The sequence below is a fragment of the Sorex araneus genome, chromosome 3 (assembly GCF_027595985.1).
Source record: "Sorex araneus isolate mSorAra2 chromosome 3, mSorAra2.pri, whole genome shotgun sequence".
In the NCBI taxonomy this organism is placed as follows: domain Eukaryota; kingdom Metazoa; phylum Chordata; class Mammalia; order Eulipotyphla; family Soricidae; genus Sorex; species Sorex araneus.
In genome coordinates this window covers 5,950,926-5,977,470 of record NC_073304.1, presented here as the reverse complement: position 1 = coordinate 5,977,470, position 26,545 = coordinate 5,950,926, and the positions used below count along the sequence as shown (strand labels likewise).

The following is a 26,545-nucleotide window of genomic DNA, read 5'->3' as shown; positions in this document are numbered from 1 at the left end:
CAGTGAGTCCTCACCTGCCCTGTGACTCCAGAGAGCATTCTTGGAACTGGAACTTGAGACACTTTCCCCTGTGAAATGCATCTAATGGGACACCCGAGGCCATTCTACGGGACTACTTGACCCACAATCAAACACTCTACCAGCAGCCTGGAATCCTGGGTCACTGGCCAGTACTCACCCCTCTGGGTTTCTGGGCATCTGGGGTACCCAAGTCTCTTTCACACACTTTCCCTCTCCCAGGCACAGACTAGGACAAACCATCTATCCTTGATTTGTAAACTCAAACAGGGTTTTTTTTTTTTTCTTTTTGGGTCACAACCAGCAAATGCTCAGGGGTTACTCCTGGCTCTGCACCCAAGAATTACTCCTGCGATGCTCGGCGGACGGACCATATGAGATTCTGGGAATCAAACTCGGGTCGGGTGACATGGTCCCCCTGAAGCCCAGCCAGGAGTGACCCTGAGCACAGAGCCAGGAGGAAGCCCTAACCACTGCTGAGTACGGCCCAAAGACGACTGAACAAACAACAAACAATGGGACTCTAGAAGCTACTTTCTCTAGCTAGTGGGGAAAATGAACCGTTAAGTCAAGCTAAAACATTTTTAGCTGGCTGAAAGTGTGTCAGGCTGACTCAGAAGTGTTCACAAAAACCCAATTAGTATGTGATTAGGATACTCAATTTCTTGCATAAGATACAACTGGGGGTAGAGAAATAATTTAAAACAAAAAGCTCACAATGTCGAGCGGGAGGGAGAGTATAGTGGGGAGGGTCCTTGCCTTGCCACAGCCAACCCAGGTCTGATGTCGTATGTGATCCCCTGAGCACTGCAAGGATTGACTCCTGAGTGCAGAGCCAGGAGTAAGCCCTGAGCACTGCCAGGTGTGACCCAAAATCAATCCATCAATAAAAGCTCACACATGAAAATAAAAGAGTTTGTCTATTTTGTAATTAAGATTTAGACTCATCAGATTACACATGCCAAACTCTTTCCAATTTTCATTTTTATCTTTTGTCTTCTGTGTCATCAGTACACAAGATATGAAACCATGCAACAGACTGACTGGGCGCTGGTCCTAACTGCCAAGCTAGCCGTCAGCAGCCTCCATTTTTCCGTCCCACTGTTACGTACTGAGCCACTTAACTCTGCCGTGCGTCGGCTGCCCCATTTGGCTGCCCCCCCCAAGGCCCACCCTCACTACCACACACAGAAGCCCGGGGCCTTGGGGAGGGCAGGGAAACCCAGAGATTTCCTTCCGGTGACTGGCGGAGCACGGAGGAAGCTCCTGGATCCTTGGCCTTTCTTCCCGCAACGAGCCACGCCCCACCCCAGCGCCAGGAGCTGGGAGAGGAGGAGCGGGAGCACGGGCTTGCGCAAGAGGGACAGGCACAAGGTGCCACTCCGGCAGGCGAGCCGGGGGCTGCAGCCAGGGCACACAGCTGCGGGCAGGGCCCACTCAGCCAGGAAGCCCCGGGTCGGAGGCACATGGCTGACAGGGCCAAGAGAAACATGAGGGGGAAAGCAGGAAGGGCAAAGTTGCGATAAGAGGGGAAAAAAAACCAAACCCAATGGTGCCTGAAGATGCAGCTGTGACATTCCTGGAAAGCGCGGCCAGGGCGTGAAAAGGGAAAGAGCTGGGAGCAAAGGAATCGCCAGGCCCCGGGGCAGGGCTGCAGAGTTCCGTGCGGGCAGGGAAAGTGCAGGTCCCTCAACTCAGAGCCCAGCGGACTGCTGGGCAGCGGGAGACACGCAGACAAATCACAGAGAAATCCCGAGGGCGCCCGAGTCACGGCACCTGTCATCACGCTGAGTAACTCACCGGAAGAACACGGGCTGATCGCTGAACGATGCCTCTTCAGCCGAGAAGTCCTTCTCCTCCTCCCCGTTCACCAGGTCCTCCGAGTTGGCACTGTCCTGTTGAGCAGGTTGCTTTGGCCCAGGGAAAGAAAGAACCAGGCTTGGCTCCTTTGAGGTACTTAAATGCCTTGGCAAGCTGCAGGTGACATCAGCTCCAGGAGACTTCCTCACTGAAATGCATAAGACGCACATTGGACAAAGCAGACACGCTTCTTTGGGGCAGACAGTCAACCTGGAGTCAGCCTGTTCTGCAGCATTTCACTTAACATGCATAAGTACCTCTAGAGAGGAAACAGACTCACCCTTCAAACTATGCTGACATTAACAATATTTGCATATTTAAAGAAACAGCAAGTACTTATGTAAATGAGTATAAAGATTCTCAGCAAAGGGGCTGGAGTAAGAGTAACAGGTCGGTGCCTGCCAGCCAACCTGGTTTTGACCCCCTGTATCTCATACTGTCCCCTAAGCAGCTCCAGGAGTGATCCCCGCATGCAGAGCCAGGAGTAAAACCCTGAGCACTGATGGGTACAGCCCCAATACCAAACAAAGGAAAAAGAAAAGATTCTCAATAGAGGTCAAAATCACATCTTTTTATGATGAATTTCTATCTCTGGGACACTGAGGCCTGATAGGATGCTGGGTATGATTTTTATGTTTGTGATTTTAATTTGTCTGATGCCCTAAAATGTGATCTATCCTGGAGAATGTTCCATGTGCTCTAGAGAAAAATCTGTATTTGGCTTTTTGAGGATGTAAGGCCCTGTATATATCCACTAATCCCAGTTCTTCTAGCTCTTCATTTGATGCTCTTCTAGCTGGCCTGTCCAGCGGGGACTAGAGAGCTGAAGTCCCTCACTACTACTGTGTTCCCATCCAAATGTTTCTTTAGGTTTGTGGGCAAGGCCTTATAAAGTCTGCTGATCCTACATTAGTTGCACATATTTGAAGTTAGTACTTGCTGTACTGTTCCCTTAACCAGTAAGTAGTGTCCATGCCAATCTGATTCCTTTCTTTCCCGTGAATGCTGTTTGGTCTGATGTCAGTATGGCTGTCCCAGATTTATTCTGCTCGCCACTGGTTTGTGGGATTGTTTCCAGCCGTTTGCTTTGAGCCTGTGTCTATCCTGTGATTTTAGCTGTGTCTCCTGTAAGCAACAAACTGTTGGGTTTTGTTTCCTGATCCATTTTGCCACTCAGTGACTTTTGACGGGAGAGTTCAGTCCACTGACAGTCAGAGAAATTACTGACATACAGGGCTGTGTTGCCATTTTACCGTGTGGGGTTGTTGCTCCTACAGCTGGCTATTTGGTTTACATAAATGGTCTTTCAGTATTTCATTCAGGGTTGGTTAAGTTATAGCAGATGCTGTCAGCTCTTGTTTGAGAATGTTTTTCTCCTTCCCTCCCATCTAAATGAGAGCTTTGCAGAGTAGCAGACTGTAGGTTGAAAAAGAATCAAAATCACCCAGCACCTGGCTTTCTCAAACTATAGATATCTCATACCTTCTGGATCTGGAGCCATTAAAATCTCTACTTCTGTAGAAAGACTTGTGAAGAAATCCTTTAGGAAGAACAAGGCGTCCTGAAATGAAGTGATGCAATTAAAACTCAAAGAAAAAAGGTAAACTGATTTCTAAAAATTTCTGAAAGTGTCTCAGTCTCTTATTTTACCGATTATCACATACAGCTACAATTACTGAATCCCTATACTCAATTCCAGTCGGTTCCTTCCCTCCGCTTCCCTCTCCTCCCTCCCTCCCTCCCACTGTACATTGCTTAAATACATTCTCTTCATTATATGGTATCTGAAATAAAAGTTAAAAACGATTGCTACGCAGTACCATCTCTTCAGAAATGATACAGTACAAGCAAAAGTGTATGACTGTCTTGATGAAGTACACGTAGGACATATTTGTTCCTGGCAGTTCTACTTTAGTACTGAAATCAATACATTCGTTTGGAAAATATAAGAAAATTAAGTGCCCATGCCTATTCTTATTATTTCCTTCCACTTAAAATAATTCTAAATATGAAGCAATTACCAATACCGTAAAATTCAATGTGAAAGTGAATTTCCTGGCCACAATGTTTCAGAAAAAGTATGATTCCAAAGAATCTAAGACGTTGTTCTAAGTAACATGACATACAGCCGATTGAGGGACAAACCTCAGCCACGTGGGAAATGGTCTGGTTCTGCAAAGGGTTGTTGTAGGATAACATGGGGTTTGTCCTTTTAGCCTTGCCGTAGGGAACTTAGTTTACCTTAGAGCAATGGCCTTTCTGTATGGACACAGGAAGACAGTTAATAATATGCTTTGTAACTTGGGAGCTGATTGACTCCAATACTTACTCCCGGGCATCTGCTTTCTCAACTCAGCTGCCCTTAGTTCCAAACACCCCCAAAGCAGGGTCCCGACAAGGGATGGAATGGACTCAGGGCAAGCTGTGAGCTACCCTGGCATCGAAATGGGCCAGGCCAAAGCGCCATAGTACTCAACTATAAGTTGAGAGCATGGTCATAGACAGATGCTGTCATGATCCAAAAGTAACAACGAGACTAGGACCCTGCTGGAGTTAGGAGGACTAACCTGGCCTGAGGACTGTGGTCTGGAATATATAGTGAATGTCCTCAGGGAGAACCAAACTTTAAGTTTATATCTCTCACTGTGCTCATACAGAATGACATTGCTAGAAATATTAGAAGTAAATTTACTGTAACTATTTAAGCGGATTACTAGCTGAGGAAGGAAGAAAGGGACACACCCTGACACATCCTTGTTTGGAACCCACCCCTGAGCGGATCTCCTAGTAATCTCATCAAAATCCTTAGATGAGATTTTGTTAATCTCCTCGAGAAATGGTCTTACCCTTCTTTGTTGATCTGTTAATGTTCAACCCACCTTTGTGTCACCACCCTATGTAATTCGCTATATAAACTAAGACTGGGGGGCACTGGGGGAGACAGAAGAAGGAGACAGAAGAGACAGAGAAGGAGACACGGGAGAAGGACAGAGAAGACAGAGAGAGGTCGGAAGAGACGAGAGGAGAGACTACAGAGGCAGAGACAGAGACACAGACAGAAGAGAGCACAGCGGCACACACAGAAGCAGAGCACGAGGAGCCGTCCCGACCCGGTCCTTACACAGCGGCTCGAGAGCACCGAACGTGAGCAGCACGTTCGAGAGAGAGCTGCCCCGGTGCCCGCGGACAGCAGAATGAAACAACACATCATTGCGTCTCCCCCTCCCGTGCGTGCACTGCCCTTGTGATATTTTACAGCTTGTAGACACAAGAACAGCTCACAGTACTATGCATTACACATAAATATTCGTGTTTTACACCCTATTTGCATTGTTTATATTACCTATTTGATCTACCAATATGTATGTTAACTGCGTATGCAGCTGACCCTCAGGCCACTGGGTGGCGCTGTGACTGTTTTGACCACCTTCAACAAAAGTGCAGCGCGAATTCCAGGGCTGCGGTGGGCAGTCTCCCGGTCTGTGGGTGTCCTTTTATTCCGGTGAATGCAGAACTTCTTCGTCTGAAGAAGCCCCATTTGTTCATCTCAACAGCACTGACTCCGAGTCATGGAGGGACCTGCCCGTTTTCCTCAGATACTTGATGGATTCGGGTCTGACAGCGAGGGCTTGACCTGACTATGGAGCACGGTGTAGAAAGGGGTCCGAGTTCATTATTTTGATATGACCGGTCAGTCTTCCCAGCACCATTTGCTCAAGAGGCTTTCCTGGCCCCACTCCCTGTTTTTGCTCCTTTGTCAGAGCCTGAAGAGTCCCTGGCTCTCTGCTCTACTTCCCCGGCCCGAGAGTCTGTCCGGAGTTGAGTTCCACCACCCTCCCTGATAACCACAATGTCAGAGCAGCTTGAAGCTGGGGAGAGAAACCCTCCCGTCTTCTTCTCCAGGACTGCTTCTGCTGCTTTGGAGAGGGTGGAAGTGGAGGGGATTACTCCAGATAAATGTCAAGTTTCTGACCAGAATAAAAAGATACCGCACAGACGTGAAGAAAGAACTCTGTCCAATACTCATCTGACAACGGGCTAATATCCAAGATAGAGAAAGCACTGGCAGAGCTTGACAAGGAAAAAAATTTTAAATGGGAGGAAGGACTGTACAGAAACTTTCTCAAAGATAAAAGACACACATGGCTAAAATGGCACAAGGAAAAAAATGCTTTGTATCACTCATCATCAGGGAAATGCAAATAGCAACAGGGAGGTACCATTTCCCGGCAGTCAGACAAGCATACATCACGAAGATCAAAACCAACCAGCACGGGGGAAAAGGGACCCTCCTTCATAGCTGGTGGGATAATGAGGGGCCCAGCCTTTTTGGAAAACAATATGAACACTTTTCAAAAAACTAGGAATTGAGCTCCCAAATGATTCAGCAATTCCTCTTCTTGGAATCTATTCCAAGGACCCAAAGACTCGATTCCAAAGAAATATCTGCAGTCCTAGGTTGCTTGGAGCACCATCGACAACAGCCCAAATCGGGAAACCACCGAAGTGTTCAAGAAACTACAGTACAATACACAACGGAATACTACTGGGCCATAAGAAAGGATGAAGCTGGGCTGGAGCAACAGCACAGTGGCTAGGACATCTGCCTCGCAGGTGGCCAATGTGGGTTCAATTCCGGGCATCCCAAATGGTCTCTCAAGCACTGCCAGGAGTGATCACTGAGTGCAGAGTCAAGAGTAACCCCTGGGCATCGCTAGGTTTGACCGAAAAAGCCCAAAAGGAAAACAAGAAAAACAGAAGAAGAAAAGAAAAGATCAAGTCATGCAGTTTTCTGCTGCTTGGATGGATCTGGAAAGTACCATGCCAGGTAAGGTTAGAGGGAAGGTGACAGATACTGAATGATGTCCCCACACGTAGGAGATAAAGGATGTAAGGAAAGGGAGTAACTGCCCAAAGGCACAGACCCTGAGCAGGGATACTGGGCCACAAGCAGCAAGTTCCCAGAGCAGCACGAGCGGCAGGGCTGGGGTAACAACGCGGGGACAGTGGCAGAGGGACTCCGATGGGTTGAGGGGAACAATGCTGGGACAGTGTTGGAGACTCGGGGGCTCACAGTGCTGGGACAGAGCTGGAGGGAAGCAGATGTGGTGCGGGGATGTTTCATGCATGAAACTCTCCGTTGGCAGTACTGTAAGTCATGGTGCCTATAATAAAATACAATTAGAGAAAAAGAAAAATTCCAGGTAGAAATTTGCTCTTTAAAAAAAATGAAGGACAAGGGGTCGAAGAGAAGGCACAGGAGATGAGGCGCTGGAATTGCACGTGTTCCACGCTGGTACGAATCTCGAACACCACCTAGTCCTTCAAGCACGGCCCGGGGCACTCCTGGTCACCACCCTAGTGGTGGCTGGATGTGGCAATTAAAAAAAAAAAAAGACTAGGCTTTCAGACAGTGGCCTTTCCCTTTCAGACAGGAAAGGGTCCCCTTTCCCTGCCAGAAGAGCAGAGAGGGGCAGCGGAAACTCACAGCACAGTGCTCTGGCACAGAGCCAGGCCCAGGCCCGGGTGAGTACTGGCCGCAGCTCTGCCCTCGGCCCACAAGCAGGAGGGAAAGGACGCTGCTTCACACACCGGAAACTAGGAGAATGGGAAAGCACCATTCACTTGAAATAAACACACCTGGAATTCAAAATAAAGGAGGAGAACGGTTTTTAACCTGGATTACAAAACAACAGAGAGATACTAATTACCAGCTTTTCAAAATGTTCTCAGAGTTGGGGAGTGGGAGGGAGCTGTGTGAGCAGCATCAGCAGTGCTCAGGGCTGACTCCTGGCTCTGTGCTCAGGGCTGACTCCTGGCAGGGGTTCGAGGATCCATAGCTGGAGCCAGGGATGGAACCCGGGCCAGCCACAGGCGAGGCGAGCATCTTACCTCCGTACCATCCCTTGGCTCCCAGAATTTTTTACATTGATATTTGGGCTCCTACTCAGTATGACAACTTTCAAAACTAGCGAGACGCCACACCGCACAAAAGGACGCCCAAATGGCAAGCACACAGATGCTCAGCGTCACAAGGGAGCCAAACTGTGAACCACCTGAGCATTAAGCACCAGAGAACTAAGAAGTGAAAGAGAACTAGGCTGGAGAAGCAAACACACCACACGGGAACACCCGCCGTGGGCGCCCGCTGGCGAAGCCCTGAGGACGTCTGCTGGCAGCAGAGGTCTGGACCCATGGTGCAGCTTTCACAGAAGCTCAAAAACGCTGTCGTTCTACTGAGCCACGTCACTCCCTCCCCACGCAGGGCAGACGGTCTCTCGCGCTCCTACCTGGTCGATATTGAGGCGAAGCGGCATCAGGGACACGCGCAAGCAGCACTCCTGCGGGGACTCGCCAGACTCAGGGCGCACGTGCAAGGCTTTCACCGTCAACTGCAGAGAAGAGAAGAGACTCCCAGGCCGTGCCTGTCACTCCCAAAGGCAAGCAAGGGGAACGGGAGGTCCCACTTCTACTTCCCATGCTGCAACAAACACGAATTTCCTAACAGTTTGGGTCACACGTTCCACTCCTCAAGAATCTGATTAAAGACTCTTGATTTTTTTTTTTTTTTTTTGCTTTTTGGGTCACACCCAGCGATGCACAGGGGTCACTCCTGGTTCTACACTCAGGAATTACTCCTGGTGGTGCTCAGGGGACCATATGGGATGCTGGGATTCGAACCCGGGTTGGCTGCATGCAAGGCAAACGCCCTCCCCGCTGTGCTATCGCTCCAGCCCCTCTTGATTCTCTTTAGAGTCTTTGTTTGTTTTTGGGGTGATACAGCCGGCGATGCACAGGGGTTACTCCTGGCTACACAATCAGAATTACTCCTGGCGGTGCTCAGGGGACCATATGGGATGCTGGGAATCAACCTGGGTTGGCCGCGTGCAAGGCAAACGCCCTCCCTGCTGTGCTACTGCTCCAGCCCCTAGATTCTCTACAGAGGGGAACATGCAGGTTAAAACGACTTGCTGGGCCTTGGAGCTAATCCAAGTCTAAAAACAGTTATTTTTAACTATTGGGCCCACAGTCTAAAAATAACCTTCATTTACAAGTGTAAGAAACTTGCAACACTTTCAATAAAACTCAGTCTGTCAGGAGACTTGTTTTCCTCAGTAACAACAAATCCACAGTTACAATGAACAGATCCTTAAAACCAATAAGCAAAATCATGTTGTGCTCTGTTTTGTGGGGCCACGCCCAGCAGGGCTCGAGCTTATTCCTGACTCTGCACCCAGGGGTCACTCCCGGCAGGCTGGGGGACCTACAGATGCCGGGACCTGACCTGAGTCAGCCGCGTGCCAGGCGAGCTCCCTACCTGCTCTACTAGCACTCCAGCCCAACATGCAAAATCATTTCGCAAACATAAAACTTTAAACAGTACACTGAACAGGGATTTCTCATCAAAATGAGGAAAGAGCTCCAGTAACCTCCCCCAGTCAAATTCTTCGCCAGTCACCCATGAAGAAACATCCCCCCCCACACAAGGCCTCCAAAGGTCCCCTCCGCACCATGTTGGAATGGGCCTTCCGAGGCATCTCCTTGCTGCAATACAGGTACAGAAACTTATTCATCTGCGACGTGGCCAGCCGGTCGCGGATCTCCAGGTCCTGCACGATGAACACCTGGCGGGAGACGGGGTGCTCCACGGGGCCGGGCTCCCCCTCGGGCCGGCACGGCGGGTACACCTCATGCTGGAACTTGACCTTCGAGGAGAGGGGACAGGCATCATCTTGCCACCCACACGCTCCCCTTCAGACACAAACTGGCACGTATCTCTTTCTAGGAATTCTCCCTCCGCTTCAGGGCCGAGGGACAAGCGACCTCACTCGAGCCTTCACTGTTTCCTTAGTCCCCAGGCACATGAGGGCCCCTGAGTGACACTTCTCACCTGCCCCGGCCACATTCCTTCTCCTTTCAGCAAGTGCCCTCAGAGGAAGATAACGTGTCTTGCCTCGCTATTAAACTGCTTGCAAACAAATCCATGGAGTCAGGGGGCAGTTCCAAAAGGGGCCAGAGATCAGAGCAGGTAAACGAGGGAGCCACCTCTGTGGTCAGTGCCCTACCACGTGGGGCTGGCCTAACTCGGGACAAGTTACGAGAGTGGGATGCGGATGACGTCCTTGGTGGCTGGGCTCACCGGACACTGGCGCTTGCCAAACCTGGCGCAGGTCCCGGGAGAGGCAGGCCAAGCCCCTGACCCTGCCCCGACCCTGCCCCCTACCCTGCCAGGCCGCCCTCCTCCGCGGAGGACCTTCCCCAGAAGCGCCATCTCACCTTGCTCAGCTGGATTTCCATCAGGAAGTCGGGGTTTCTTCCCTTGCCCCCGCAGGCCGGATGCCGCCCGTGTCTTGTGGGGGTGTGAGAAGGCGAACTGTGGGGACTGCTATCAAGGGAGGGAAAGCTTCCGTCAATGCTCTTTTCACAGAAAAACCATCAGTGGCAGCAGGACCAAGATGGAAAGAGACAACCACTTCCTACTATGATCCCACATTTCCACACACTGCATGGCTCCTAATCAAAGCCACATCCTCCACACGGGAGACAGGGAGAGCACGAGTATTGCCAGAGGGCGACCAGCTGCTTGCTAAAGGAACCCCCAAATGCTGCTGATCGTATCCCGGGACTCAGAAATGAAGCCTCCTTGTCACATCAAAACCCTTTCTGAGTACAAGTCCTAGAGAGCCAACTTAAGACAGCAACGAACTGCAACAGAGTTACAGGAGTTTCAAAGCTCTCCTGTGAAGAGAGAAAGGGATTCATCTGGGCAGCGCTTTGCCCCAAGGGACGACCCCAGGAAGGCTCTCCTGCCCCCCTCAACCCAGAGGCCGCTGCTCTGGAAGGCCCCACCTGCCCACGAAGGCCACCTGCTCCTGCAGGGTGCTGGGGGCAAGGGCACAGGGCGCCTCCCCGGCTCACGTGGACGTGGCTCCCTTGTGATGGCAGGGCCGGGCGGGGCTTCCTCCTTTTAGTGACCAAGCGTGGACACCGGCTCTCACCCAGCAGGCTACCCAAACTTTCTGCTGAGTAAGAGGTGACCAAGTCACTGTTTTAATAAAAACACAAGGCAGATGGGTTCCCTGGTCGAAAGCTCTATTATATTTAAATAACAGCTTAAATACTATTTTATTAATACTCTTGAATGAATAAAGTGCTCAGTTTTCTGCACAACCAATTAGCTAGCCAAACAAATTTGGATAAAAGTTAACTTACACGTAACTTTTAGCTGGAGAGGGAGGAGGAACTGTTCCAAAATCTTTCCCACCATAGAGATGCCAAACGAGAGAGACTTCCTTAACGACATAACGGACAACAGGAACGGGGAAGTGTAGCGGGGCTTTGCTCGTATCTGTCTTTTTAACCGGCAGACTGAAATAATTATCTTTTATCACAATAGCATCATCAACCATTATTTTCACAACTGGTTCTTCTTCCTTCTCCTAAAATGAAAAACAGTTACCACAGACCGCTGACGATGAGAATCATCTCAAGAGGATTTCTTGTTGTTCCATTCCTTTCTATTTTTTAACAAGTTTAATATAAAAAATAAGATAATTGCTAACTATCAGATTAGATATTCCTTCTGAGTAGTCATAAAACAGATTTTAATCTCTGCAAATCACTCTTGAGGATTTTTTTGTAGTTTAAATGGCTTCTACTACTTGCATAATAATAAAAGGTATGAATTGTGTGTGGGGGGTATACAATTCTATTTGCATTTATTTAATTCAAAGTTAATACTGCATTTTCACACTTGACAAGCCTCACTCAATATACTGACCAAACTGCCTTATCCCTTATAGGCTAGCTCAACCTATTCGGCTACTACTGGGCACTTAGTAACATATAAACACTTAAACGGTAAAATGATCGTGTATTTATTTTACAATGGCAATTCATAGATTGCATACTTATTTTACTAAGTCCAATATTTAATATTTTTTACATTTTTTATTTTTTAATGTAGATGACTGATTCATATGTTCAATTCTAACATCTTAACCACTTATAAATTCTGAGTTCATCAAATCCAGGCTGTATTTTTATCTGTGAGCGTAAGTCTCCAATAGAACTTATACATATCACAAACTCCTCAGCCTTCACAGCAACACATCTTCCCCAGCTCTCGGACACGTGACCCGGGGACCCTTCTCCTGCCACTGCTTGTCCCTGCCCTGTGAGATTCTGACTGCCAACCACAGTTACAGCTCGGTGACCCAGGTAGGGAATTTTGCAAATCCAGAATATTCTTCTCAAATCTGAGAGGAATAACAAACATCTGCAAAGCATCAACAGTCAATTATAACCCAAAATAATTTTGAGCTGCAAAGAAAACTAACAAAATCTGAGAGAACTTCAAATGTCCTTTGGCCAATCTGTAACACCACCTGAAGGCCTCAATGACGCCGCCAAGTTCTTACCTGTACTGCTGCCTTGGGTGCAAACAGAATGCAAAAGTCATCGTTCTCTGTGGGCACGAGTGTCATCGCGTCACTGATCATGTGGTGAGGGACGGAGGCGTAGGTGGGGCCGGGCTCCTGGGACACGCTCCCGCTCTCGTCGGGGAAGAGGAAGAGGTCTGAGCAGCAGGGCTCCTGCGCCGGGGAGCTCCCCTCCACAGCTCCTGGGGAGAGACCGCGCCATGAAGGCCTGCCGCACCCGGGCAGCACCCAGAGCCCTCAGCACTCACCGGGCCTTGGGATCACACGCGTCAGACACACCCTAGGCTAAGTGCGCCCAGCTCAGTCGCTCCCCGGTATCTTATATAGCAGTCCCTGACTCCTCGTCAGCACAGCTGCAAGCGTGAGGGTCTCTGAGAAGATAGCGCCTGGAGCTCCAGAGAGTGACAGGCAGCCTCCGCGGGGACCGGGTGCAGGGAAGCCCGGGGTTTCGCAGAAGACGCCCCTGCTGACTGGAGCCGGGCTTCAGCTGGGCTCTCAAACTGACACTGAGTCCCACGGGGAGGGACGGGGGCCTCAGACACAGCAGCCACCGAGCGACACACTGCAAGGAGAGGGACCCTCCCGACACCTGCAGTGCCTGCCTGCCGAGACAGGCCACGTCTGCCTGCAGGCAGAGGCAGTGGGGGAAACGCACGCCGCCTGTCTCGCCTGCCTGGAGGAGGGACACATCCCGCACAGCAAAACCAAAAAGGCCGCTGCTTGGGGTCCTGCCTACCCGACTCGGATGGGGCCGGGGCGCGGCGCAGTGAGGCAGCCCTGGTCTCTGGGCCGCCCGCCCCACACAGACGCCCAGGGAGCTCTCCGCAGCGTTCACCAGGGGAGAGGATGCGAACGCACACCTGGACACGTTCACCTCACACGTTAGAGGGCTGCCTTTTCACCATTCCCCCATCAAACCAGACGCTCTCCCGCGGCCGGAGGGCCCTGAGCTGAACAGGCGGCACTGAGCCGCCTTGCTCTCAAGGGGCTCACTGAAGAATCTCTGTTGTTGGTTTTATTTTGTTTTGTTTGCTTTGGGGCCACAGTTGGGAACGCTCAGGGCTTTCTCCTGGCTCTGCACCAAGGAATCACTGCTGGCGGGGCTCAGGGGACCAACGGTGGTGCTGGGATTGAACCCAGGTCAGCCACACGCAAAGCAAATGCCCTCCCGCTAGACTACCGCTCTGACACCCCTGAAGGGATTTTAAATTCTTCTATGGCGGCGCCTCGGTCATACTCAGCCTTCTAAACGCCAAGAGCCTCGTACAGAACCCTGTATACTGACACTGCTCAGCAAACAGTCACTGACACTCCTCCTCTCACCTTAGCCACGGATATTACAAATAATGTATGTATGGAGTTAAAAGTTCCCATTTGCCTCAGCTCAGTGTGATTTTATATTACAATGAAAACATTTAAAGTCAAACTTCTCTAATACTCCATGGTTACCTCAGGGCTACCCTGAGCTGGAAACACTCGGCTTTAACCTCCAAGGCCACTAGTGAACAGCTACAGTGATTAAGGCTTCATGATAGGGCATACCCGGGATATTGGTGGTGGGGAATGTGCACTCGTGGAGGGATGGGAGTGTGATCATTGTGAGATTGTAACCCAAACATGAAAGCTTGTAACTATCTCATGGTGATTCAATAAAATTTAAAAAAAAAGAAAAGAAAAGAAAAGAAAAGAAAAGGCTTCAGGACAGGCCGGGAAGAGCCCTCGGTGGGCTGAGCACATGCCACACATGCAGGGGGGCTGGGTTGAATCCCCAGTGCTACATGGCCCCCCAAACACCCGTAGGAGCAACCCCCATCACAGAGCTGGGATTAGGCCCCAAGTACCACCAGGTATGGCCCCCAATTTTTTAAATTTATAATACATAGAAATAGCCATGTTTACCCAAATGGGAAAAGAAAAAAATTTAATAGACCAATTTCCAAACATTTAGATGACTGACTTAGGCTTCAGAACTTTCTGGATCCTGTTTATTCAGCTTTATCCAAACGTTATTTTTGAAAGCTTTTACAAAGAGCTGTGACGTTTATCCCGGTCACCCCCAGGGCTGGTAGGCAATCAGGGCTCGTGCCAGCCTCGGTGCTTCTGCTAACCCGGGTACCTGACAGGCATGCCATCTCATCTCCCACACACCTACATTCTACCCACTCCTACGTGCGGGAGACCAAAACTCAGACCTCACACCTGTCAGGCAAGTTCTATACTACTGAGTTATATAGCCTCAGTCCAGGCTCTACTTTTAAAATACCTTTTAAAAAGTGCAATTTTTAAAATAGCTTTCACTGAAGTCTAACAAAGTCCAACGTTCCTGAACAGTGGAATACACAGAACATTCTAAGTGTCATTTCTCAATCTAAACACTGGGCTCAGTCTGGTCTCGTGTAGTTTGCTTTACTGAACTAAAAGGCACGAGGAAACCAAAGTCCCTCCCACGCCCTGGAAGCATCTTCACCTGCTGAATGCCCGGTGCCTTCATGCCCTAACGCCCACCCGGCTCACACTTGCTTGTGCCCTGAAGGACTGCCTGGGGGATGCTCTAAGCGCACAGAGGAAGCCTCCCTCTCGGCACCAGCGCTCCCGGGACACGGGTCCCGACCTGTGTCGCCACTGGAAGCCTCCTTCTCGGCACCAGCGCTCCCGGGACACGGGTCCCGACCTGTGTCGCCACTGGAAGCCTCCCTCTCGGCACCAGCGCTCCCGGGACACGGGTCCTGACCTGTGTCGCCATTGGACTGTGGTTTCGCGGATGCGGCCTGCTGCATGTCAATCTCCTCCATGGCATCACTCATCAGGTCTCGTAAAATCTGCTGGTCGGCTTCCGGAAGCACTGGCCCACGGGAGGATGTCCGGCCACTGGAATCTACCTACAGCCAAAACCCTTCATTAAAAATAACTGAAAATGCTCCGAAAAGCAAACCGATAGTGATTTTGTCCTAGAAACACGACACTTTACAAAAACATCCGAAAAAGGAACATAGATCTTTCTGCTTAGTGGCTATTCTGCTTTCACTTTGAACCTGTAACGTCACCATGAGCACCCTAACAACCACTAGCCCGTGAGAATCAGTGTGTGTCTGCCTTCGAGCCAGCACAACGATCTGGGACCTGGGAGAAGCGGCACAGGACAGGGCAGGGGGAGCTAGAAGCCCCGCAGCGGTATGGGGAGAGAGAAGTACTCAGTTAGATCCGCTAACTCTACAATGTCAAGAACTGTGCTTTACAAGCTGATAGCTGGTCTCAAGCGTATGATATTCCAGCCCCACCCCAGCTCCCGTGCCCACCTCCCCCCACCAGGGCTCCCCTGCTCTCTCCCGCCCCAAAGCCTGATTTCTAGAAATCAGTGAAGACCACAGGGAGCACACACAGAAGGGAACAGCCACTGACGGGGGATCATGCGCTTTACCCTCAGGCAGCTGCCTGGCCCTTTTGGTTAGGGAACTGGGGATAGATGTTAAACCATCTTAAATAACTTTCAATGAACTGAAGAACGTCCTTAAGAGAATGATGAAGAGGGAGTGTCCGTAAATGCCTTAACTCAGTGAGGCCCTAGAAGGAGCAAGGAATTAAGAAAGAAAGCGCAGCGCAAATTCAACAGCGTGGCAGCACAACCACTGCGAGGCCTGCCAGGGTCCGAGAGAGCCCGTAGTGGGGCCTAGAGGATCCTGAGAAAGGGAAACACGGACAAAGAGAAAAGCCCCCCAGCACGGACAAGCTCAATCCAGACAGAAAAGTGGGCTGCACGGTGACACTGAAGTCAAAATATCTGGATTCTGGGGGGCTGGAGCGATAGCTCAGCGGGGAGGGTGTTTGCCTTGCATGCGGCCCACCTGGGTTCGATTCCCAGCATCCCATATGGTCCCCTGAGCTCAGCCAGGGGTAATTCCTGAGTGCAGAGCCGGGTGTGACCCAAAAAGCAAAAAAATATATATATCTGGATTCTGGTGCTGCTTTTACTAATTAGCACAAACTGTCTAAACCCGATGGGCCTTAACTTCGTTTTTATTTCGGCACCCTGATTTATGAAGCTTGTTTACAGAGCTCGGGCATTTGAAGCTCCAACTCCAACCCCCCGCCCCCTCCAGCATCCTGCAGCAGCGAGCCCAGCTTCCCTTCTCACTCCCCAGTCCTCAGCACTCTATTTTTTTTTTGTAATTTATTTATTATAGTTTGGATCACATCTTATGCTAGTATTGATTTATAGTTTTGAAGCATTTCAGGGGTGGAGGTGGGAACTTAAATTACCTATAAAAGTAGAAGTTTGTCTGTGTTCTCTCTACCGCATGACTGGTAACAAAAAAGATAAAATTGTACAAATGTTTTTAGGTAATAATGTCACGATCTGCCTCACACCCTCTCAAAACAGTTCCGCATGTAACTTGGACATAAGAAATTCTTGGAGGGGCCGGAGCGATAGGATAGCGGTGAGAGCGTTTGCCTTGCACATGGCCGACTCAGGTTCAATCCCCGGCATCCCATATGGTCCCCCGAGCACCGCCAGAAGTGATTCCTGAGTGCAGAGCCAGGAATAACCCCTGAGCATCTCGGGTGTGACTAAAAAGAAAAAAAAAAATTCTTGGGACTGGACAGGTAAGTCGGCAGGCGCTCGTCTTCCACGCAGCTGAGCCCGGTTCACTCTCCAGCGCCCCTGAGGGCTGCCCAAGCCCACAGGAGTCATCCCAGAGAGCGGACAGGAGTAAGCCCTGAGCACCACTGGGTGTGGCCCAAAAACAAAACAAAACAAAAATATGTTCTTACACGATAAATACTTTTTTCAGGAGAAAATACAGTTGGAGAAAGCATTCTGTGGACTGAGAAGCTCAGTGCTCTGAAACAAAGAACCTCCAACAGCAGGTAGAAAGGTTTCCCCAGGGGCGCACAGAATCACCTTTCCAGTCCCAGTGCCACCTTCTGGCTGTGGGAAAGGAACCCGTGGTGGGTGGGGCCGCCGCCCCGGTAAGGACAGAGCTGTACCTTGGCCTTCCGGGGAGGAGCCCCAGGCTTCACGGCCGCCCTGCCGGCTGCGTGCAGGTCCCCGTAGCTGGCGATGTACTGAATGAGATTCATTAGGGCGGCACAGGAGTCTGAGCACGTCCTGATGTGGACACTGTCGCTGGAGCAGTGTAACTCAAAGCGCGGCGACGCCTAGGGGACGCAGGGGAGAAAGAAGAAAAACGTTTTCCAAAAGGAACAAAAATCCTCTTCTGTATAGCCGCAAAACTGTCTCTTTTGCACATCCTGAATAAACACGATATGATCATTTTTCTTGCTTCAGGAGGTATTTGTAACTCGTATTATTTATTTTTGACACTACCAGGGCTCACGCCCAGAATTATGCATGGCGCAAGTGCCTTACCTGAGAGCCAAATGTGCAGCCTCACTCAACTTTTAAATATATTATTGATTTGTGAAATTAGGAAAAATAATTTTATAGTAAACTCAACAGACTGATTTTTAAGTCTCTCAAAAAACAGGACTTAGGCTGCCGAGATGTGACCTCGGGGGCCGCACGCGCGTGCGGCTCCTCTGCAGCTGCACGAGCGTGAATCCAGACCCAGCTGAACCAACTTCAACATAGGCAGCTACTTGCAGATTGTCTCCAGCCAGAGAACTAAGCCGCGACCCCATGCCCGCCCAGGAGGGGAAAGGTATTTCTCTCTCTCACCTGTCCCTTCCCGGGGATGAAGGGCGTGGGGACCGCCATATTATGACGACCACAGATGGGGTTTACAAGCTTGCAATGATCGAATATCCGGAAGAAATCTCCCTGGACTTAGTTGTAAAAGCACAGAAATACAAAACCTCATTTCTCTTCACAACAGGTCTGACTCTAGTGGGGTGCTCTTAATAATAATGGTGAGGTTTGTGTTGAAATATTGAATGTAACCAAAGTAAATAGAAAGTAAAGTGAAATTTATCAGTTACAAGGTGGGGGAGGTTCGGGGGTGGGCGGGATGGGAGGTGTACTGTGTTTTTTTTTTTTTTTTTTGTCTTCGGTGGTGGGATATGGGCACTGGTGAAGGGATGGTTGTTTCAGCATTGTATGACTAAGACTTAAGCCTGAAAGCATTGTAATTTTCCACATGGTGATTCAATAAAATAAAATTTTAAAAAAAACAGGACTTAAATAAAAGTTTCATTATTTTAAGAACTTACCTGCTCTCCATCATCAGAATCTGATTTCACTGCAGTTATAGTTAATTCCAAAAGCCCCATATCCATCACACGAACATAATCTGAAATTTTAGAAAGAGGTGTCTTAGTATAGTTTTCAAAGAGTTTGCACAACCAACAATAAAACTAGTATTTCTGGGGCTGGAGCGATAGCACAGCGGGTAGGGCGTTTGCCTTGCACGTAGCCGACCAGGGTTTGATTCCCAGCATCCCATACGGTCACCTGAGCACCATCAGGGGTAATTCCTGAGTGCAGAGTCAGGAGTGATCCCTGTGCATTGCCGGGTGTGACCCAAAAAGAAAAAAAAAAAGCCAAAAAACTAGTATTTCTTTCAAATCAGTAGTAAATAGTACTACAGATATTTATAACACAGTGGAAATAAAGCTTCAACCTTAAATTAAAAAAAAACACAATTCACTTTATTTTAGTTTGAAACAAAATTTGTCTTAAACTGCACTGTAGCACTGTCATGTTAGCCTGTTGTTCATCGATTTGCTCAAGTGGGCACCAGTAACGTCTCCATTGTGAGACTTGTTGTTACTGTTTTTGGCATATCGAATATGCCATGGGTAGCTTGCCAGGCTCTGCCATGTGGGTGGGATACTCTTGGTAGCTTGCCAGGCTCTCCGAGAGGGATGGAGGAATCGAACCTGGGTCAGCCATGTGCAAGGCAAACAGCCTATCTGCTGTGCTATTGCTCCAGTCCATACATTAAACATAATATATAAAAATTTGATGCAATTAGCTGATACCACGACATCTAAACTTCAAAGATGTACTTAATAAGATCTTGAGTGCACTGGCATTAACCCAGAGTTAAAATGCTTAAAAGTGCCGGCACACAGGGCAGAGAGACAGTGCACCAGACTGAGTCGCATTCTGCACGTGAGGACCAGCTCAATCCCTGGTACCACGTGGTAACCCGAGTCACGCCAGGATCAACCCACGGCATAGAGCCAAGAGTAGCTCGTAGGCTCTCCAACCTGCTGTGACCCCCAAACAAAACAGACAAAATATACACACATAAAATAGATACAATGACACTATTCCAGTTTTTAATTCCTACCTCTATTTAAATTTACAGTGACCGTATTACACTTGTCAGACAGATGTAAGGCAGCTTCATCCAAGATTATTCTGAGAAAAAAATAAAAATCATCAGCACACGAACCTCAAATAGTCCACACAATCACTGTATCGTTGATTATTACTCTCTGCCCAAATTCACAATGTCTAAATTATGAAAATAAAGCATGTTAAGTATTGATAGAACTGAATACAAATTCTATGTTTGAAAGGTCAAGTAAGGACTCGCAAGACAGCGCGGGAGCCAGGGGCTTGTCAGGCAGGTGGGCAGCTCAGGTTCAGTCTCTTGCACTGCAGATGGTTCCCTGCTCTCCAAATTCCCACTGCCCCCCACCCCCGCCCTCCGCCACCGTCCACTCTCAGCACTGCCAGGAATAATTCCCGAGCACAGAGTCAGGAGTAAGCTCTGTACATAACAGGGTGTGGGCCCCCAAACTAAAATTTAAATAAAAAGTAAAGAGCTACAAGGATTAATTTCTTCCCTAAAATGAAATACAGTAAGTATCAGAATAGATGGGCAACGTCATATGAAAGTCAGGCTAGAGATATAGTACACAGGGAGGCTGCTTGCCTTGCACGCAGCCGACTTGGGTTCGATCCCCAGAACCCCAGGTGATCCCCTGAGCACAAAGCCCAGGAGTAATTCCTAAGCACAGAGGCCAGGAGTAAGCCCTGAGAACTGCCAGGTGTAGCCAAAAAACAAACAAAAGTAAAACTGAGTAACCTGAGGGACCCAACTACTAGTAAAAGGATATTCATTTAGGGTGGGGACAGACAGCAGGCAGAGTACTTGACTCGCATGCTGCCAACTAGATCCCAGATCCAGTTATAGATCCCAGGCTAGATCCCAGAACCCCATATGCCCACCCCACCCCACCCCCTACCAGGACTGATCCCTGAGCACAGGGGAGACCTAAGCCCTGAGTACCAACAAGGATGGTTCCCAAACAAAACAAAACAAAGAATATTGAATTTAATGTTTTTAAAACAGGATCGTGACATCAGTCTGATGGTTTATATGGAAACCACTGATATGTTCTGGGCAGTGATATTAGTACGTACAGGCAGATACAAACATACCTGAGAGTAGAAGAAGATTTGTCCAAGGCAACACTACTAGAAACGCTGAAAGTTTCCACAGTAAGAAGAGATCGGATCGGCAAGTAAAGAGGCCTACGCCCAAAAAGAAACAGCATATCAAGCAATGCAAGAAAGAAATCTTTTATTATTTTTCTCTTTAAAAAGTTTTTAAATCATTTAGAATTCCTGGAGCATGTGACTGCAAATGCGGCCACGCAGCATTTTACACTCTACACACTGATGCACCAGAAGTAGCACACACTGGACAGGATGCAAGAGGGAAGGCAACATATCTCAATTAAAAAAATACTAGCACACAAGACTCAACCTGTCCCAGCAGGTTAGTAACCTCTTATAGAAGGGCTCAACGGCTTCAGAGTGAGATACAGCAATTCCTCACACACTTTCTTCTAAGGAAACCTTTTTAGATCAGTTTTAGAAAATTATTCATAACAATACAAAATAAACTTAGGGCCTGTTATTGGGGCAGACTTGGTTGGCAGTTGGAAATATTCAAAATGATGGTTGTGGGTAAGGTGTAATGGTGGTGGGGTTGGTGTTGGAATATTGAATGTAATAAATTCTTATGAAGAACCTTCTGAAAATAAAATTTAATTTTAAAGTTTTAAAATCTATTTTTAATTAGGAATTGTGACTGATAAAGGTACTGATGTTAGTTTTAGGTAGACAATATTTCCACACCAATCCACCAGTGTCGACTTCCCTCCACCAGGGTCCCCATATTCCCCCCGCAGCCCCCCACGCCAGCCCCCACCTGTCGCCTTGACAGGCACATTGCAAAGTTCCAGTGGCTGCAGCTTAGATCTCCTGTTTTCAGTGTTGCTGAGTCTGTGCTTTGGATCTACGGCTATGGATCACCCACCCACATCACCACGCCTGACCCCTGCTCACCCGTTACTTCTCAGTCTCTTCTTCCCCTCTTGATTTCTTTCCTTTTCTGTCCTTCTCCTTCCTATACTCTGGGGTCAAGGATGTTCTGGCTCCCCCCTTACACATCACATTTCCTCGCCCAGATATTCTATGTGCCACACATAAGTGAGATCATTCTGTGTTTGTCTTTCTAAGACAGAAATCCTTTAAAAAGAGCATTTTGAACTGTAACTCTAGTGATCTATGCATCTTTCCAAACCTTAGTATACATTTTAAATAAACAGAACTTTATTATTTTGTTCCATTTGTGAACTAACCTATAATCCAGAGCACAGCTCCAGAGATGAACGTGGAAAGTCGTGAATGAAGTTGGAGGGCTATATCCCAGGACAGGCTCATCAGCAATATTCAAGAAGTATAGAATCTATAATCACAAAAATATAAAATGCCCTGCTTTAGAAGAAAAAAAAAGGTTTTTTTTTTTTTTTTTTTTTTTTGCTTTTTTGGTCACACCTGGCAATGCACAGGGGTTACTCCTGGCTCTGCACTCAGGAATTACCCCTGGCGGTGCTCAGGGGACCATATGGGATGCTGGGAATCGAACTCGGGTCGGCTGCATGCAAGGCAAATGCCTACCCGCTGTGCTATTGCTCTAGCCCCAAGGAAAAAAAAAAAAGTTTTGATATGATATCTTAATACCGATAGAAAGCAAATATCCCATAGAAAAAAAAGCAATTATTTATTGGAAAATTATAATGCTAAAAGAAAAAGAATCCCTTTAAAGGAATTAATTTCAAATGATATTTGCAAAACTAGAATCCGAAATGAAGAAGTCCATCTAACAACTGCAATGCTACAAAAAGCTCAGAAAAATCATATAAATTTAACAAAGTAGGTATATTTTTATGGTATTTTACTAGGAACAATTCTTGAAAATAACAAATTTTGCTACAGACTACAAAAGCCAGCCTTGTAGTTTTCTCTGCGATTCACTGCTGGGAGGAGCTCCTATGCCTTCTCTGATACCAAGCTCAGGCCTCCTCCCCAGAATGAATTCTCCTGTTTCTAGCAGAAGCAAGTAAGTAGGGCCGGGAGCTAACTCAATAGGACAGAGCCCATGTTTGCATGCAGGAGTCCCAGGTCTGAACCCGGACCTGGAGCCCTGAGCAGTGCCAGGAGCAAACTCCAAGCACTGAGCCAGTAGTAATTCCTGAAGAACACCAGGATGGCCCCAAACCAAAAAATAATAAAATAAAAAGAAATGTATTGATGTAAGAGCAAATCAGGAGCTTTGACTAAATCTGTCCCTTATAGCCAATTCAGTGTTCATATAACTTATTTCTCTGAATTTTAAATATACACACATATATGTACAAAAATGAAAGACTTCATATTTCCTACATGCTTCTATGGGCAAAAGCCTTGCTGTGAAATGCTTAGTGCCCAGACTGATAATGCGAAAGCCAATCCACTCTGGGGTGGGGGAGGTGTGCTTTCTGACCCAAGAGGCGTACACAGCAGGCGGCCTGCTCCCTGTGGGAGCACACAGCTCGGGTGCTGCACTTCCCTGCGTGTCTCTGTCCAGGTCCAGCCCAGTGACTGCGCCTCCTACCTGCTCGTGCCAGCTGAGCCCGGAAGGCAGCATTCTGTGCTGGAGAGTGGCTCCTTTCAGTCCGACGGCAATCAGAAACTCCTAGGCAGAAAACCACATGAAGAATGACATATATCACCCAAATAATCCTGTAATTCAGCACGAGATCTTTTTCTAAGAAAATTAACAAGACACCTTTAACATAATCCCTTTTAGCTAGATATCAAATCAACAGCAAGTACTTAAAATGACATAAAAGTTAAAAAAAAAAAAGAACCTTGGTGTTGGACTCTGACTTATCAGATATTATTTTAACGGCAACAGAGAGCATGTTTGAAGAGTCTCCTCCGACACCGTCTGAAGAGGCTCTACTGACGCCGTCTTCCTCAGAGGAATAAATGGTAGGTTCCAGCCAGTGAGGGCGGGCCACGCTGGGCAGACGTGTTTCCGTAGGAAGAATCACTCCATCCACGATGCCTACAACCACCACATGAAAATGGAAAGATAACAAAATTAGTTGGCAGCAGCCCAAGCCTTCTGTAATTCCAGACAAAAGTCCACAAATTTCCAATGATTATGACAAGATTCTGGAGATAATGAGCCAAAAATCATTTGGGCATTAATAATCCATGTCTTTCTAATGTTGACGTGACTGAGAGCACCCAACTTAAAGCTAAGATTTTAAATGCTAGAAAATAATAATTAAACAGAAAGCAGAGATTAACAGTATTGAAAATCCTGTTATCTAAATAAAATAATAACAGTAAAGAATTGTCTTGCATGTCTCCATAAGAGAGAGCTTGGTATTATATAATAGCCTAGTTCTTCCTCTTGGAGAACCTGACAAGCTACCGAGAGTGTATTGGGAGAGCCTGGCAAGCTCCCCATGGCATATTGATATCCAAAATACAGTAACAGATATATACATACCTCTCGGAGAGCCTGGCAAGTTACCCGTGGCGTATTCACTATGCCAAGAACAGTAACAATAGGTCTCATTCCCCTGACCCTGAAAGAGCCTCCAATTGTTGGGAAAGACGAGTTAGGAGAGGCTGCTAAAATCTCAGAGCTGGGTGTAATAGAGACGTTACTGGTGCCAGCTTGTGTAAATCGACGAACAATGGGATGACAGTGATACAGTGACAATTTCTCCATAATGCCCCAAAGTAGAGAGAGTATGGGGGAAATTGTATGCCATAGAGGCAGGGGGAGGATTGGAAAGAGGGGATATTGGTGCTGGAAAATGTGCACTGGTGGAGGGATGGGTGTTCAATCATTGTATGACTGAAACTCAAGCACAAAAACTTTGTAACTATCTCATGGTGATTCAGTTAAAAAATTAAAAATAAATTAAGAAAAAAAAGAATTGTCTTGCATGCAACAGACCCTGATTCAGTTCCCGGCATCACATACAGCTCCCCAGAAAATGCCAGGGGTCACTCCTGAGCACAGAGCCAGGAATAACCCCTGAGCACTGTTGAGTGTTGCCCAAGTTCCCACCCCCTAAAGAAATAATCAAGCGAATGGAAGATGCCACTTGCAAAAGTCTCCTGTCTGATTCCATTTGTGTGAAACACCCTGAGTGTACAAATCCATGAAGACAGGAAGATGACCGACTGTTCAGGCCTGGGGGACTGGGACTGAGAGGTGGGCTAGGGCTAAGGGGCACAGTTTCTCTGGGGTGATGAAAGGTTCTGAAGTTGATCACAAAGACAGTTGCACAACTCTGTAAAACAGTAACCACTGCTGAAACATTTTTTTCTTTTCGGGTCACACCTGGCGATGCACAGGGGTCACTCCTGGCTCTGCACTGAGGAATTGCTCCTGGCGGTGCTCAGAGGACCATATGGGATGCTGGGAATTGAACCAAGGTCGGCCACATGCAAGGCAAAGCCCTACTTGCTGTGCTATCACTCCAGCCCCATGGCTGAAACATTCTTTAAATGGATGAACTGTCTGATATAAGGACTGTATCAATAAAATTGTCACTGTCACTGTCGTCCCGTTGTTCCTCGATTTGCTCAAGCAGGCACCAGTAATGTCTCCATTGTGTGACTTGTTACTGTTTTTGGCATATTGAATCCTTCATGGGTAGCTTGCCAGACTCTGCCATGTGGGCGAGATACTCGTGGAATCTTGCCGGGCTCTCCAAGAGGGGCTGAGGAATCGAACCCAAGTCGGCTGCGTGCAAGGCAAACGCCCTACTCACTGTGCTATCGCTCCAGCCCCACTACTGAAACAATTTTTTTAAAGTGGATGAACTGTATGATATAAGGACTTTTTCAATGAAGTTGTAGTAAAAAAAAAACAACAAAAAAAAACGAAGTTCAATATCTAAGTTACTGTTAGGTATTACATTGCCAGAGTAATAGGAAATGACTCAAATAGCTTGGTTCTCAATGTTTCTTACTAGACACGTTAAGTCAGTGTGCCAAACACAAACATTCCACACTTGTCCTACCTTTGTGGTACAGACTGAAACTGCTGGTGTGGAGACAGATGTAGTGCTTGTCGTCAAAACCCTCATAGTTTGTCACACAAAACAATGAGCCACCACTGAATTCCAACCAGAATTCACCATGCTTGTTTTCCAGCAGATCTCCGTTTTCTTGCTAGCCAAAAGATCAGAAAAACAACTGTTATTGCCGTGATGCTAAGGAAGCTTCCCAGGTAGGCGCGTCCAGGCTGGGAACTCTGGGGCCTCTCAGAGTGGGGGTGGGCAGCGTCCCGTTTCTGCCTGAAGGCACAGCAGCCCACAGCCACACCTGACAGCCACTTCCTTAGAAAAGGCCCAGTGCCACAGCTGAACCTTATCAAACTGCCAGCCACCAAATGGTTCCAGCTTCATAGCTCCTGGACTGTGTGGCCACATATGTGGCCATGTGACACCTCCAAATTTCATAATAGTGTTAAGTCCAGTAGGATCACAGCAAATGAGATGGGTAAACTGCATAGAAGACCACCAAGATCAATGAGAGAAAACATAACACAGAAGGCTCCACTAGCACTAACCAGCCAGTAGATCCTCAATGACTTTATAAACCATTGATACAACAATTATCACAAATTGTGGGGCTGGAGAGATAGCACAGCGGGTAGGGCATTTGCCTTGCACGCGGCCGTCCTGGGTTCAAATCCCAGCATCCCATATGGTCCCCTGAGCACGGCCAGGGGTAATTCCTGAGTGCAGAGCCAGGAGTAACCCCTGTGTATTGCCAGGTGTGACCCAAAAAGCAAAAAAACAAAACAAAACAATTATCACAAATTGACTCTTATTGACCTAAATGTTGATAATTCCATTTGCCTTTGTGCTATAGCAAACAATATGAAGTCAGTTTGTTTGTGCCTTCAAGGGAGCAGGTTGGGGTGGTGGCTAGGCCACTGGAACTT

The 26,545-nt window shown here is 47.9% G+C and overlaps 1 protein-coding gene across 4 annotated transcripts in view; it reads right to left on the bottom strand.

Moving 5' to 3' along the window:
* ATG2B (autophagy related 2B) overlaps window positions 1-26,545 on the bottom strand; it is an 84,260-nt gene that overhangs the window by 8,858 nt on the left and 48,857 nt on the right. For 3 of the 4 annotated variants that reach the window (XM_055130449.1, XM_055130451.1, XM_055130452.1), the window contains 16 exons: window positions 25,617-25,767; window positions 23,433-23,632; window positions 23,177-23,257; window positions 21,882-21,988; window positions 20,674-20,766; window positions 19,574-19,644; window positions 18,489-18,568; window positions 17,307-17,477; window positions 15,052-15,199; window positions 12,300-12,502; window positions 11,092-11,318; window positions 10,156-10,264; window positions 9,390-9,584; window positions 8,169-8,270; window positions 3,361-3,439; window positions 1,819-2,026 (listed from right to left, as the gene is read on the bottom strand). In XM_055130449.1, coding sequence (XP_054986424.1) covers window positions 1,819-2,026; window positions 3,361-3,439; window positions 8,169-8,270; window positions 9,390-9,584; window positions 10,156-10,264; window positions 11,092-11,318; window positions 12,300-12,502; window positions 15,052-15,199; window positions 17,307-17,477; window positions 18,489-18,568; window positions 19,574-19,644; window positions 20,674-20,766; window positions 21,882-21,988; window positions 23,177-23,257; window positions 23,433-23,632; window positions 25,617-25,767 — 2,225 coding nt within the window. The remainder of the gene's footprint in view (window positions 1-1,818; window positions 2,027-3,360; window positions 3,440-8,168; window positions 8,271-9,389; window positions 9,585-10,155; window positions 10,265-11,091; window positions 11,319-12,299; window positions 12,503-15,051; window positions 15,200-17,306; window positions 17,478-18,488; window positions 18,569-19,573; window positions 19,645-20,673; window positions 20,767-21,881; window positions 21,989-23,176; window positions 23,258-23,432; window positions 23,633-25,616; window positions 25,768-26,545) is intronic. The other variant, XM_055130450.1, reaches the window with a different exon arrangement.